At 45.7% G+C, this 15,774-nt stretch overlaps 1 protein-coding gene across 4 annotated transcripts in view; it reads right to left on the bottom strand.

The window, feature by feature from the left end:
• Window positions 1-13,551, bottom strand: part of HIPK2 (homeodomain interacting protein kinase 2) — a 188,589-nt gene extending 175,038 nt beyond the window's left edge. For all 4 annotated transcript variants that reach the window (XM_063099934.1, XM_063099935.1, XM_063099936.1 and 1 more), the window contains exon 1: window positions 13,379-13,551. In XM_063099934.1, coding sequence (XP_062956004.1) covers window positions 13,379-13,397 — 19 coding nt within the window. In that variant the 5' untranslated portion in view covers window positions 13,398-13,551. The remainder of the gene's footprint in view (window positions 1-13,378) is intronic.
• Window positions 13,552-15,774: the final 2,223 nt, after the last annotated feature.

Here is a 15,774-nt window from a genome sequence, read left to right as displayed (position 1 = left end):
AGGGTCGAGGAAGTGGACTTGCGGGTGTGACTACAGAGTGAGTAGGAGTTGGCCAGGCTGCCAGGCAGAGGAGCATTCCAGGAGGGAAGACTGTGTGTACGTAAGGGAGCCAAAGCAGGAAACAGCTGGGAACAGTCACAGAACTGAAGGAGGTCAGGATGGGGCAAAGACAGGGGAGGATGGCTTCAAATGAGATTGGAGAAATAAGCACGGACTGTGCTGTGAGCCGTGTTATTGAGAATTTGGGATTTTATTTGAAGTGTGATGGGAAGCAGTTGGACATCTGAAGTTAGCGAGTGATAACATCAAATTTACACTTAATATCACGATGGGAAATCAGCTGGAGAGGGTCAAGAGTGGGCGTGGGGAGACAAGTCAGGAGACCAGTCCGGAAGAGACATTCAGGCAAGTTGAACTAGGCACCAAGGATCCAGCCTGCAGGCTGGGAGCCAAATTCAGCCCAACGTCTGTTTTTGGAAATAAAGTTTTACTGGAACACAGCCCTACCTACTCACTTACGTATTGTCTATACTGCTTTCACATTACAACTCTGGAGTGAGTAGTTGCCACAAAAACCATACGGCCTGCAAAGCCTAAAATATGTACAATCTGGACCTTCACAGAAGTTTGCCAACCCCCAGACTAGGGATGGCGGTGGAGAAAGAAATGGATAGGTTCATCCATCTTCATTATTCACAGATTATCTTTGTGAGTTTACCTACTCACTAAAGTTTGTTTGCAACCTCACAATCAATACTCAGGGCACTTTCAGGCATCCCTGGGCATGTGCAGAGCTGCAAAAAAGTTGGACTGCCCAACTCACACATTTCTAGTGGAGGTCTGATGAGGCGATGCTCTGCCTTCTGGTTTTGGCTCATATTCTATAAACAGGCATCCTCTAAACAGTCTAGTCAGTGCCACATTTTTTGCATTTTCGTGGTTTTTGTTGGTGATTTTGCTGTTTAAAGTGTCCCCCAACCATGGTGCTGAAGTGCTGTTTAGAGCTCCTAAGCACAAGGCTGTGATGTGCCTTAGGAGAAAATTCATGTGTTAGATAAGTTCATTCAGGCATGAATTATGATGCTGCTGGCCCTGAGTTCAGTGTTAACGAATCAGCAATACATATTAAAATGTCTATGAACAGGAACACACATTAAACATCATTAACAACAGTGTATGTAATGTTACGTCAACATATAATATCCACCAACATGCAACATCACTACACCAATGTAATTGATACTATGTATTGATCAGCTGATAAAAATATGACCAGAGACTTACTGGAACCTAACCCTGTATCTCCCTTAGAAGAAATGAGTCAGTATTTACTAATTCCGTGTTCCCGGTGACTTTACGGAACTCAACTTCGGTGAATAACCAGAATGGCTATACTGGGAGGCAAAAACCAATAAAACTTGGTAATAGATTAAATGTAAATTAACACAAAGTTGAGGCTGACTCCCCAGTTTCTGATGTGAACTACTGGGCAAAAGAAGGTGCTATTTATGGAAATAAAGAATTCTGGAGCAGGAGTATATTTCAGGGAGTTGACATAGAGTTTTTCTTTGGACATGTTAAAGTTGAGATGCCTAGGAGACATCCAAATAGAGATGTCAAGTAGATTATTCTCTATGACTTTGGAGGTCAAAAAAGAAGTCCAGGTAAAGATATAACTTTGGAGTCACTGACATATAGAGATGATGTCAAAAGCCTGGGAATGATATGCCACCCGAGGAGAGGGGGTAGAATGACAGCAGGATCCAGGCCTGAGAGAAGTGAGGAACTTTGTTATTTCCTGAACAAAAGAGGAGAGGTTAATTTAAATCTTTATCTAAATGGATTGATCTGTTTAATATAAAAGTATCTGGGGGAGGAAATTAATCTGGTGGTATATATCTAGAACCCAATAAATGTTCAAAGCTCTTAACCCTCGTCAATCTACTTTGGAGAACCTATCCTAAAATTGACAAACCTTAATGTTACATAGAATTACATTGGGAAATAATTCATTAAAGTAAAACTGGAAATAACCTTAATATTTGGGGAATGTTTACACTGACAAAACTAATATTTTCCCCTGTGATTTCATCTATAGATTCTAATCTTAGAAATTTCAACCCAACCAGAGGTTTAATAAATATTCATTTCTATTTCCTTCAAGCTTTTAAAAAAGTGGGTTATTTGCCTTTTTCTACTAAAAGGCAAGCTGCTTCAGGGCAGGGTTTTTATCCATTTCATTCACTGTACATTCAGTGCCTAGAATATCCGTGGCAGACCAAATGTACTCAATAGGTTTTTGTTGACTTTTGCATTTTAATCACATAGAATTTATGTTGGTGCAATGATGTGAGGTGACGATACCCTTTGAGATTTTTCAAATGGCCAATACTGTCCCATTCCCATTTGGAGCTCTGGATCCAGACTGCCTGGGTGGATCCGAGCTCTGTGCTTATAGGCTGCCACGCCTTCCTGTGCCTTTGTATAACATGGTGGGAGTGGAACCTACCTGGTGATGTTACTACAGCATTCAGCAAATTCATGTGTAAAACCTAGGAACAGAACTGGCACTAGCAAGTACTTGACAAGTATGAGCTGTTGTGATCATCTTTTTATAATATTTTTTCTTAGAAGTCCCAGTAAGGTTATTCTCAGGAATTTTATCAGTTTTGCTGCTCAAGGGGGTTCATGACTTGGTTGCCCTTCACCACACGCCTCCTCCATGCCAGCCTCTGGACCAAGTGCTCCATACTTACCACCTCATGTGACCCTTCCTGTCTGATGAAGAGGAGGCAAATGGGACAGCAGTGCATCCAGAAAATTTGTGTTTGGGATATTAACACTCTAGCACATCAGTCTCCAGCTTGGTTAGTCTTGCATGCTATGTGGACCACTCTAACTCCTCTGTGAGGAGCAGGACAGCCTGCCAGTAAAGACAAGAGCATGCTCTGGCGTCAGGTGGACTCTGGATCTACCAATTACTGGTTATGAGACCTCGGGTTGTTATTTAATATCTCTATGCCTCAGCTTCCTCTTCTGTAAATGGAGAAAATCATAGAGTTCTTAAATGGTATTTAATAATAATATATTATTACTGTGAGAATGATATCTGCCCATTCTGTTCTGCCAAACTGGATGACCTGCAGACTAGCTGGCTCTGGAAGAACAAGAGAAGGTAGCTCTGGCGTTTACTGACCTGCCCTGGAGAAGACAGAAGACAGAAAGGCTGATGAAAAGACAGGGAAGCTTCATCCGCATTTCCTATGGCTTCTGAAAGTCCAGGCCACAAAAGGCAGTAGAGCTGAAAATAATGCTAATGCCAGGTCTGACTCTCACTCATCCAAGAAAAGCTTTAATCGAAACAACCAGCATCTGATTTTAAATGTTCACTGATTTTTCATTCTGAATGCATTCCTCCAAAACAATGGCTCTCAACTGGAATTACTAATTCTTGAGCCCCACCACAGACCTACTGACTTAGAAACTCTGGGAGTGGGGCTCAGCAACCTCTTTTAACAAGTCTTCCAGGTGACTTAAGGTCAAAAAGTTAAAAAAAACCCCACTTCTCCAGAACAGTCCCCTACACAAATACACTCCAAAGAGAGACCACTTAGACCCTCACATCTATAAGAATAACACGGAAAACACACACCTGAGGTACACAAAGTCAAAAGAATAAATAGGTAGGTGTGCGTAGACAGCTGGGAAATAATAAGTAGTGGAAGCGGAGGAGAAATGCCATCAAGGAAGGCTGGCAGGAAGGAGAAGCCATGGACGTCAATGGCTGAAACCCACAAGCAGAACAGCTATCAGATTTTCTAGGTTCTCTGTGAAGTTTCACTAGTGGGAGGAACATACTGGTTACTGAGCTACCTTAGCAAGCAACAGGAAATGGGTCAGTTTCATCAACTGTGCTTTATGAAGCAACCATATGTACAAGATAAAGGCTGAGGAGAGAAAGAAAGGAGAGCAGAGTGTGCTGCAAAGCAACCAGCCGCCATTATCTGTATAAACAGGAAACATTTCAGGTTGCCTTTGTTGCCCACGTTTTTAGCACTGCCTTAGGACAGGGCAACAGGGGCTCCAGCCCTGGACCTCACAATGTCAAGGTCCCAGCCACACCCCTCCCCAAAGGCAGAGGAGTCTCCAGGTCAAGGGAGTGCCCATTCACAGGCTAAGCACCCGACCTCTTCCAGGGCACACTCTGGATCCCTGGAGCCCTGGGATTCCCTGTCACAAAGGCCTCCTGCCTGATTCCAGGGCCTGTGGGTGCACATGTAGGCCCACCCCTAGTTTGTGCTGTCACTAGTGTGAAGGTCTACGTTTTCAAATACTTCCAGCAGTTGCTTATCTGAACTGAAATGCTTCCAAGGCAGGTTGGGAGCAGTCCCAGACAAAAAGTGCAACAATAGGATCCTATTTGGGGTCAGAACGTCATGCCTGAAAACAGAGGTGGGTCTCAAGTTTTGGTGATGTCAAACGGAAAGAAGGACTCTAAACTGTACCTTGGGAAATCAACCTATTTTTTAAAAAGCCTCCTAATGACTTAAAAATGCTTTGAGGTTCTGTGGAACTCATCAGGATTGTACTGGTCTCTCTCGTGATTTTTGTTGCTGTTTATAAGTAGCTCATGGTGACAAGCTGCGAACTTTCTCAGGGAAACCTAAGGAACAACTTCCTAACGTAACACTGAACACTGGAGCTGAGGGCATTGTGGCCTTGCTTGCCTTGGAAAAGAAGGAAATACCCTCCGGGATGGGCTCAGAGAGGCACTGTGGCTGCAAGGCGGCCAGGTGACTCGGGGAGTTTCCTTGCGGGTCTAGGGGGAGCTTCCTTGTGGGTCTGGGGGATGGGGGAAGCGGCTGACGGCCTCATAGGAACCCCTGTACTTGGAGTTCTACTGGGCAGTGCAGCCCAACACAGCTCCACTCACCTTCTGGAGTGTTCTGGGGCTTTTGTACATATTGCCTGGGAACAGAAGGTGGGAAGAGCCCTAGCTCTGTCCCCCTGCACCCACACCTGCACTCTATGCAAGACTGGGACCGCCTCTTCACTGCTCTGGCCTCAGTTTCCTAGTGTGTCGAGGTTGAATACTAATGCATGACAGCCCCACCAGTGATACCATGACCCAGTAAGATCCTGTGGAATATGAGTGAGCCTGTAAAAAGAGGTTCCTTAGAAAAGCAGAATAAAGACCACTGCCAGCACCAGCAAGTTTTCCTGACTAAAGATCCTGAGGTATGGGAAGGAAAGTGAAAAGCAGCAAGTATCTATTGAATCCTTGGGTCGGGCACACTGAAAAGTGCTCTACACATGTCCTCCTGTGTGACCTCAACAACAGTCCTGCCCCATCTCCATGGTCCCACACCTTCCACTAGTCTACACGGCCTTGCAGCCTGGCTTACCCCGTGGCTGCGTCGTCAGTTTTGTTATATGCAGGCCAGTAAAAATCACCTTGTTCAAGTATCATTTTGATTACATTTGTCCCCTTCTCCACACCATAAAATGTCTCTTGAATTAGAACCCCTTTTAAACCTTTTAACAACTGATCCCAAACACTTACTATTCTCATCTGCTGGTCTATTTGGTGCTTACCACTCCAGCCAAGCAAAAATTACTTTGCAAATGAATTCCATTATGCACTCGGCTTATTCACCTTGTTAAGCCAACACAAGAGCTTTGACTGTTTCTGTCATCTCTTTATATAGGAATACCTCATTTATCCACATCCTTGGAAATAAGCTGATCCACAAAATTGATCTACATAAATTAATTTCCCCCTCCACCAGAAACTTAACCCTATAAGGGGATTTCACTCCTTTTTGGAGTAAACCATGGTATAATCAGATGAAAGAGTTTCTTTATTTTAACCATTTCTGAATGGGAATTTCTGTAATATGTTAGAGAACCCCCCAGTCTTGGTTAACAGAACATAATGAACTTCGATTAATCTTTTCCTGATGGTGCAGGCCATACTTAATGAATAACAGTAATCATACTGTGCTGTAGCTGCAGACGTAAGTGGTTCAGGGGATAAGGCTAAATGCATGTGTGCATCTTCCCTCTCTCTCTCTCTCCTTCCTCCCCCCCTGCCCCCCACTATTTCTCCCTGTCACAAGTTCCCCTGAAATTTACTTTCCTCCCAAAGTCCCTGTTATCAGCTTGGATTCTGATGAATGGATGCAGGAAGGTGGAATTTGCTATCTTTCTGTACAGTCTCAAGAATTTACATGCTGGTTTTTGTCAAAGTCATAAATTCATTAGATTAAAAAAAGTAAAAAAGAAAAGAAAAGAAAAAAGGAACACAACCAGCAACAAGCCAGAGTTTTCCAAATCTCTTTAACAGAACTAGGCACAAACACCATTAAAATTTGCTTCTTTGAGGCTATAAAACTAGAAGTTCTATACAGAACTGGCATGATGGATCTATAAGTCCTTGGAAAAACCATTTTACATTGTGAATAACAATTCCATAGGTTGAAACAATTAAGGAAGTATTAGTATTAGTATAGAGGAAAATGGTAAAAATACACAAAAAAACCCTTTTTCATCAGGATGTAAGCTGTGACTGTGTGGAACCAGAAGTGCTTTTCTATCAGATGCTATCGAATGTTCTACAGAGGTCTTTTACTATAAAAGGACAGAACCACCCAGGGTAAAATACCCTGGTCCGCTCATATGTTTAACTGCACTCTTTTTTGTGACAAAGGTTTTATAAAGTCTACATATAGCATTAGCACATTCAGAACAGCCCATCAATCTTAATTCTGCTTTAACACGGTGGCATTTGATTAATCAAACCTACTAAGGCAAAAGTAGTTAGGCAAGAATTGCTAAAACAGACCACTTTCAAAAATAATACAAATCTGTTCAATGCTGTGTTCAAAAATAAATTGCTATAAAACCACAAAATTATTTTGCAGTTTTAAAGGTTTGCTGCTTTTTTTTTTTTTTTTTACTGGACACGATTTTACTAGTTTGCTTTTTAATGGCAAAGTCATCCATCAGAAAATATACAAATTGCAGTGACACTGCCATTACATCTTTTGCCTTTTCCATTGGCTTAGACCAAAGAGAGAGAGGAATACCCTCTTACAGTCTCACTCATAACACTCTCATAAACACCTAGCTTACTCTCCTTAGAGAACCTGGTAAAACAGGTATGGCTTTAGCTGACTCAGAATCTATAAAGAATCTGACAAACTGTCCTTTTTAAATCTGAACGAACCGATATTACTGAATCATCAAGAGTTTTCCACAAGCTCTCGCTCCTTCTTTCAAGTGTAGTTCAAGTTTTTTATACTTATGTCCTCTGCATTCAGTGTCAGATATGCAGGAAAAAATTAAGATTCTAAAGGGTTGTAAGTAGAGGGGTGGAATGCAAAGTCATCAGTAGAGTCAAGCAAAAGGTAGCTTTGTTGGGGTTAGGGATGCCAGCCATAAGTGCAAGACTCAGGGCCAAGGTGACTGCAAGCTAAATGTGAGTCACCAATCCAAGGCTGCTGTAAAGTTATTACTTAGATTATGAAAAGGAACAGTCAATTCAACAAATGTTTATAAAGCACCTACTAGACTTAAGGAACTGCACAGCTGTATGCAGATGAATCAGATACATTTCTTGCCCTCCAGGGGTTCCCAAGGATGCGAGAACCCTGATGTCATTACTCTTGTATACACCCGACTAATGAGAACATTATTAAAGAGTATTCAGTTTTGATCACCACCGTTTTTTTTCTTTTAATGGTGAGAAACTAGACAGAGTTCAGAGGAGATGCTTTCAGGGATACAAAACAGGCTCTGTGAGGAATAAGCTAAAGAGACCCAGTTATTACCATTAAGAATATAAAAGGTTGTAGAGAAATGAACTGGGTAAAAGAAAACAAGTTTGAGTGACAGCAGGCAAGATTTCTGCCAGACCCAAGAATTTCTTGACAATCAGGCTAACAGAATACTAGAACTGGTCACTGAGGGAGTTCCTAGTGCCCTTTCCTGGAAAAAAAAACAAACAAACATTTTTTAATGAACTGACAATTTCAAGTCATGGACATTCACCTTCCTGAAGGCAGGGGAGTGAACTACATCTCTCTCAAGGTCTTCTCCTGCTCTGGTGCTCTACAACTGTTTCTGAGGGCAGAGCCAGGCTTTTCTTCTTCCACAACTCCCTGAATTACCTGCTCTGGGTAAGGAGCCACTGACTGCTGCTGAGTGACCACCTGATCTACATCCCCACCAATAAATACCATGCAACTACCTGGAATATGAGATCTCGGCCAGGCAGCAAAGCCAGGAATCAGTTCTCCAACAGCCATGCATGGATGTAGGAGTCCATTCCCTAGAGAGTGTATGACACTAAATCCTGAAAGCAAAAAGTCTCCAAGCAGCATGTGCAAATTAGGAACATATTTTGCATTGACAAGGGTATAAAATTTATGTAATGAAAGAGGAAGACAGAATCTTCTGCAAATCAGAGATGGTAATATCTAAGGAAATTTGTAATAAATATTCTATACTCAGAAATACTTTTTTGAGTCCAGATAAAAAAATTGTAAGAGAAAACAGGGAAATGGGATCTTCCCTTTACACCTTAAGGAAACATGAGCATGTAAGACATAAGAACTGCCACTAAAAAAACAGAAAAACAAAACAAAACAAAAAACCCAAAAACATTCCATCTTGAGTCAGACGCACAGTCTGGTGAGTCTGCGTATAAACGTTTGACTTTCACTTCCCATACCCCCAGAAGCCCCCAAGGACAAGAACCAAGTCTTCAACATTTCTACAAGCCCAGAACCTGCCAAAGGGCCTGGCACACAGCAGACCCTACATACATGTTTGCTGAATTAATGCATTAAAGAAGTGCCCTTGTCTGTAAAGTGGGGGACAAGTGAGTTCACGTGGGAAGAGAGCACAGAACAGCACAGGGCACAAGGCAAGTGTGGTCTAAGTCACAGCACCGGCATAAACATCAAGCAGCTTTGTTTCTTTTAGAGGAAAAATGAAGATCTTCCTCTACTCCAGGCTTTCAATTTTCTTTTTTTCCACCAACAAGATATTGCCATATGAAATGGAACTATTATGAGATTGGGCCTTTCAAGTTCATACTCTATGGGTGGTTACATAAAGTCTGCTGGCAGTATTCTGAATCCCGTTTTTGATAGCAACCCAAAGTGCTTGAATTGTCATCCTAAGACTACCAGAAAGCACTGGCATATGACACGTTCACAGCACAATACAAAATGCTCACATATCACACCTTCTTGATCATCACTACTTTGTTCCATACAAACTTTAAAGGTGGTTCCCCGAGATTGGTCTCTATGGGAGGAAGGAAGAAAGAAATGAAGAAATATAAAATATAAAATATGAAGAATATGAGCAGCTGTAAGTTGCATAAAGCACAAAATTTTCTTTCATAGGAAAACGATGTTTAATGCATGGTAAGGCAGACCAGGCTTGTGGCTGGGGTGAGAGACTCCCCTCTGGGGAGGGCCTTGGTGAGCAATCTCTGGATGTGCCCAGCCTGCCACCTTGTTTAGGAATGTATCCTGGTGAAGGGCAAAGGTTAGCTTTCACACTTGGGGACACTTTCCCAGAGGCACACCTGCAGCCCCTGAAACTCCGTCCTAGCAGTTTGTTTCCACAGTGTTAAAGTGGCATAGAAAGTGCCCCACAGTAGAGAAATTCTCTACCTGAAACCAGTAGAGCTCAATAGGAATAAAGAATGTGGAAAGGTCACAGAGTGGGTAAAAAAAAGGTTCTTTCTTCTGCGGCTATAGGGGGTTTATTGTTGCTGGTGCCCAGACTGGAAAAGGAATAGCAGGAGATTAATAATTGAAAAGTTGCTATTATTGGTTTTCTAAACTATTTGTGGGTTATTCTCTTCCTGGAGTCATCATGCCTATAGGCAGCTCAGAAGACAGAGGGATTTAACACATACTGAGAAAATGCCTACTACAGCCAGGGACTTTACAAATGCTGGTTTCTAATAGAGTCTTCACACAATCCAATAAGGCTTTAAAAAGCTCAGAGAAGTTAAGTAAGTTATGTGCCCAAACTCATATGGCTAGATTCAAACTCAAGTTTCCCTGATTTAAATATTGTATCACACTGTCCAAAATCAAGGATAAAATTAATGAGCCATGATTCACTATTCAAATGTGGTGAGAAAGAAAACAATATTTATACTTACTCATTTAAAAAGTATAACACATAAACATACAAAAAGATATTTTAGAACATGTGTCATCAAATTCTTTTAATGGAAAATGATTCAGAGTCTCATTTCTTGGAGGCATCTTGGTAGATAGGTGTCTTCGGGTCCATCTGATGACAGCTTTCAGCATGACAGTTTTTGGAAGTCTGACTATGAAGTGTTCCTTGATGTAAGCCAATACTAATCTACATACCACATCTCAGGTACAGTAAATCATAAATAACTTGGAATTTAGGTTCCTTTAATTTGGAACCCATCGCCATACAGACCCTTGTGGTTGGCCTTTGCACTAAATATTGAAAAAGCCTAGCTTAACAAGTTGATGGAGTAAATACAATAGCAAGGCAAATGTTTAACCTTCTGAAAAACCTTTTTAAACCTTTTAAAAAGAAGTTTAACTTAATCAGTACCAAGCCACTGAAAAATAATGTGCTATTTATAAACCTATCCTTAAAGCAAGCCCTGGAAGACTGATTACACTTTGCTGCCATTAATTCGTACTGTCAAATACACCCTGTTTCAAAAACAGCATTTCTGTCTAAACTTCTGGCAGTTCAGAATGTTCCACTCATGCATTCAGGCCTTTACCCACTATACCAACCTGGTACAGTTGCACCCCATTTAAACAACCCCTGCTGAAAGGCCTCATGTGTCATTGTACCTCTCCTGAGAAGAATCATGTTCAATTTTTAGGAACTTGAAACCCACTAGAAACCCACCTTCTTAGAGAATTCCACAGGAAAAGCCCTGTTCATTTAAGTGCATACAGGGCGTTCAAGTGTTCTGATTTAGGTAGGATATGGTAAAAATCAGGTTCACTGAATCCAGTCAATGTCACCAAGGAGGAAAAAAGGAGGTCACTGGAGTCTTGGAAGCACTCATCACAGTGAGTGAATGTAGGTCCTAGCTGCACAATCCTTGATCATAGAGGTCACCTACAAGATCCATGCCTGGGCTTTTGGCAGAGTGATGCTGGGCTGGTTGAGGCAAGGTGGGGAGGAAGACTAGGTAAGGGATTACAAAGATGCACAGGGAAACTCTCACAGAATAAAAGGGCACAAAGCATAGGAATGATTAAGAGAACACACAGACAAGACTGAGTGAAACCCAGGGTTAAAGAGGTGACCAGGTAGGTCACCTGGGACAGTAAAGGAAAGCTGACAAATAAAAACAGTGAGCTCTTGAGACCTTTGAGATCCATGATTATTCTTAAACCATAACACCTTACACACCTACAGTTCTTTATCTGCTGTAATGCACTAAAAGAACAATGTAGTAAGAATGGGAGTGCCAAGTCTTAGCCTCAGGGGTATGGCCTACATTCCATATGGATTTAGAACGAAAGGAACTGGAGGAGAACAGTGCGGTTCCCAGAATGGCTTTCCACAAAGTTCACAAAATACATCCCAACCCACGTACCCAGCCCCTTGTAACAGGGAAAGCAGCCCTTTTCTATAGTTCTAAATTCAATGCCAAGTTCCTTCTCTAATGCTCACCAGGAATGTCCAGCAGAGGGAGTCTCAAAGAGGTACTTAATAAAGAGAAAATTGTTTCATTTTAACACTCTAGACAGTGGGAGCATTGACTGTGGCCCCCTCCCATAGACACAGATGAACAATGAATGCCCGACATGGGTTCTCCTATGTGTTCACATATCCACCGGCGTGTTCTACTCTGTGGAGTGATTAGAAATTTCGTTTTGTTTTGTCGAATGGTTAAATGGACCTTGTGTTCTTCAGAATCAAAGAGGAAAGCCCCTGGAATAACATCTCTCTGTTGCCTTCTAAACAGCCCCTTTGTTTCTAAGAGTCTGAAAAAAAAAATATTTACAGTCCATAGGTTATTTACAGCCTCGTTATCCAGGGCCTGACTGGTAACTTTATTCCATCCAGAAACCTAATTCATCTGGAGCCCTGGAACTAATAACAGATTTTCTTTTCAGATAAGTTTTTTTTTTTTTTTTTTTTTTTTAAATCAGCCTCTCATACAGAGATAAAACTATTAATGCCTTCCCTGTCTCAGTCCTCACAACTGTTCTCAGGATTTAGAGGATTACAATCTCCTCTCCTTGCCCCTCCTCTCTGCTCCATACAAACCCTCACCCCTCTCATCTGCTATTTCATCCACAGAGTATCTGAACAAAACCGAAAGAAAGCCAGATGGACCGACGCTAAAAGTATGTAAAGGCTGCTATTGCAATGATTTCACGAGAGAAACATTTTCACGATGAATGACTGAAAAATCAGGCACACTTTGGTTTAAAATTCCTCCTGCTACAAATACACAAAAACACATCGAAGTGTAAAAACTTAGTTGATTCTGGTTTGATTTCTGGCTAGAAGCTGACAGAACGGACCAAAGAGAAACGAAAGAGAGAGAGAGTGCAAGGCAAACGTGGAGCCGGTGCCTCACGTTCTTCTCTTTCTTCCTAAAGACGGTCAGATCGGGAAAAGAACCCAACGCCAGGTGAAGGTGCACGACGCAGGTCTGGCCAGACCGATCCAGAGACACGTCCTCGGCGCCCCCCACCCCCGACTCGAAAGCCCCAAACTACATTGTCCCTCGCACACGCTCGTGCGGGGAGATTTTAGCCCATTTCATTGTTCTGCCTGGGTCTGAGGCGGACTTTCCATCTTAACCCCTCTCACCACCTGGCCCCCTACGTTCCCATCCGACAGCCCCCCGCCCGGAGGCCGGCGGAGATAAAGGAGCGGGGGCTGGAGAGCCCCGGAGAGGGGCGCCGTGGGGCGCACAAGTGCAAAGGAGCCGATCCTTGGAGGTGTCCTCGGGGGCGGGGGCTGAAAGCCGAGCCGCCTCACCTCTATTTATCACGAATGAACGGGAAGCACAGTCCCGGGTCTGCAGTCTCCCCGGCGCCCACCCCCCATTTCTTGTCTCTGGGCAGCAGCCCACCCTCGCCCACACCCCCTCCCTGCACCCCCACCCCAGCCCCGTCCCTTTCTCCACCCTAGAAAGAAGACCCCGGTAAACGCCGGATCCCAGGCATTTTCTGGGTAAGGCAGGGGGGGTCCCGGGGAGGGGTCGGGAGCCCCTTCCAGCCCCGGGCCGGGGGGCTGAGGGGCCGCGGGCAGAACAAAGCTGCGGGGGCCGCGGCCGGCCGGCGGCTGCGGACGAGCGGGGTCGGCGGGGCCGGGCGCCCCTTACCTTCGTACACGGGGGCCATCGGGGCCGGGGTGTCCGCGATTCATGGCAACGGAGAAGGGACAGCGGCGCGCGAGCTTGGCCCCCTCAGCCTCAGTCGGAATCTGCCATCTTGAGCCTGTGTCTCCGCTCTCGGCGCAGCCGAGGCCGCCAGCGCCCGCATCACCGCCTCACTTGGCCGGCGCCGGGGGAGGGGGCCGGGCGGGCGCGCCGCCGCCGCCGCCGCCGCCGCCGCCGCCGCCGCGGCCCGGGCCCTGCGCGAGGGGCTCGGGGCGGCCGGGCGGCCGGGCGGGCGGAGCGGCTGAGGCGCCCCGAGCGGGTCCGCGGTGGGGCGGGAGCCGGGGGCAGCGCGCGGCCAGGGCCGGCCGGAGCTCAGCTCAGCATGGTGCGTGCGGGGGCTTCGGCAAAAGTTGCCCGGGCGGGGGAGGGGGCGGGGAGCGGCGGCTGAGGGGAGGGGCGGGCCGGGCGCGAGCGGGCGGGCGGGCCGGGCAGAGCCACAGGGAGTCCGCGCGCAATCGAGCGCCGATGGCACGGATGCGAGGCGGGGAAGGCCGAGCCGGAGGGCAGAGCCGGGCGGCCGGGCGGGGGCGGGGCCGGAGCCGGGCGGGGGCCGAGCCGCTCGATCCCGGGCGCCGCGGGCCGGCCCGCACAGCGGCTCCAGAACTTTGTGTGAGCGCGCGCGCGTGCCGAGGCCGGGAGGGGAGCGGGCGCGCAGAGAGCACCCGGCCGGCCAAGTGGCTCGTCCGTCTCGCGCTCGGCTGGCGCCCCCTGGGACGGGAGCGGAATGAATGAAGCAAGGAAGCAGCGCGCGCCTGCCGGCCTCCGAGGCGGAAGGACTGAGTGCGGGAGCTGCGGGAGCGCATCTGCGGTCAGACCCGAGCCACGCCCGGCACGCCTGAGACCTGCGGCCCCCGCCCCACCGCGGGGATGGGGCGCTGGATCCCGGCCATCCTGATCTGTGCTGTCCTGAGGGGCACCCCCTCCAACGCCTGGATGGGAGGTTCCCAGCGTGTCGTTCCCAGGCCTCTGCTTTTCTCAACGCTCTCTCCGATCCGATGCTTTAAACTCCCCCCCAGCCCAGAGCCCTCTCCACCTCCGCTTCTCCCTCTCTCTCCCGTTGTTTGGATAGGATGTCCTGCCGTCGCCTCCAACTTAGGAAGACTTGTTGAGTCTCCTCTTAGGCAGTGGTTTTAAAACTGTGGGTCGTGACACATGAATAGATCACAAAATAAATTCAGTGGATGGCAACCGGCTTTTGAAAAGAATGGAACGGAATCGAATAGACAATATTAGAGTCCATCACCCTTAGTAAGGACAGCTATTGTTTCACTGACCTTTTGTTCCAGTTATATATACTGGACAAGTGTGCTGGACCATGGTGGAAGTTGGTTCCCTCCTGTGGATCATGGGTCGATAAAAGTTTAAAAACCATCTTTCTGGGGTGTAAAATAATGATCTCTAGCACTGTACAACTTTATTTAAAACAAGCCCATTATTTTCTCACTACTTCTTATCTTTCCCAACCTCCATACCCCATGCCCACTCACTCCCACTCTCCCATACCCCAAAAGACAAGCCCTTTTTTTCACACTCTTATCTGGTTTTGTTAATGGTAAATCATTTTCCCTTTGTCTCCGGATGATCTTTGACTCTGCCATCTTCCTTGCCCATATTCAATGCTATGCTTTTTACCGCTTCTCTCAGTCTGACGTCATTCACAGTTGCAAAATCCTAGACTACCGTTGCTAACAGGGACCTCAGAGAGCATCTGGGCTAGTCCTGTCCTTTTAGAGTTGAAGAAATGAGTCCCGAATAAGTACAGTATATTGCACAATGTCACACAGTATCGAATCTTGGGTCCCTCTCTGACGTTCTTTGCTTCACCCCATTCATTCATCCCTTCCTTTCTGTCCTCCCCAAAATTCTTAACTGGTCTTCCTAGCTTTGGTCTTGGCCCAGTTCGCCCTAAGTACTGCCACCTCATAACACATGGTTCTGCCCATGCCATGCTCCTTCTTAACATCCTTTAAGGACTCAACCTCTGCATGGAGTTTCCTAGCTCCTTGGCTTTTAATCAAGGCAGGCAGGTCCTAACTTACCTTTCCAAAGACATGAGTCTGGCAAGTTACTGCCTCTCCAGCTAGACTGGTTTACTCATGGTCCTCTGCCAGCCTTACCCATCTGTGCCTTTGTGCTTTTGCCCAAACTATCACTTTCCCACCAGGGAAAAGTGCCTTCTTCGTCCTCTCTCTTTAACCAGATTCTACCTGTGCCTGGTTTTTCTCCATAAAACAGCCTGAGGTAGCATGGGAATAAGAAAGACCTGGGTTCAAATCCCAGCTCTTCTTTTTGGTAGCTGTGTGAACTTGGTCAAACTGCTTAACCTCCCTGAGTTTCTG

This window comes from Cynocephalus volans, chromosome 6, assembly GCF_027409185.1.
Source record: "Cynocephalus volans isolate mCynVol1 chromosome 6, mCynVol1.pri, whole genome shotgun sequence".
Taxonomy (NCBI): Eukaryota; Metazoa; Chordata; class Mammalia; order Dermoptera; family Cynocephalidae; genus Cynocephalus; species Cynocephalus volans.
The sequence above is the reverse complement of the archived record's forward strand: the minus strand, read 5'-3'. Positions and strand labels throughout refer to the sequence as shown.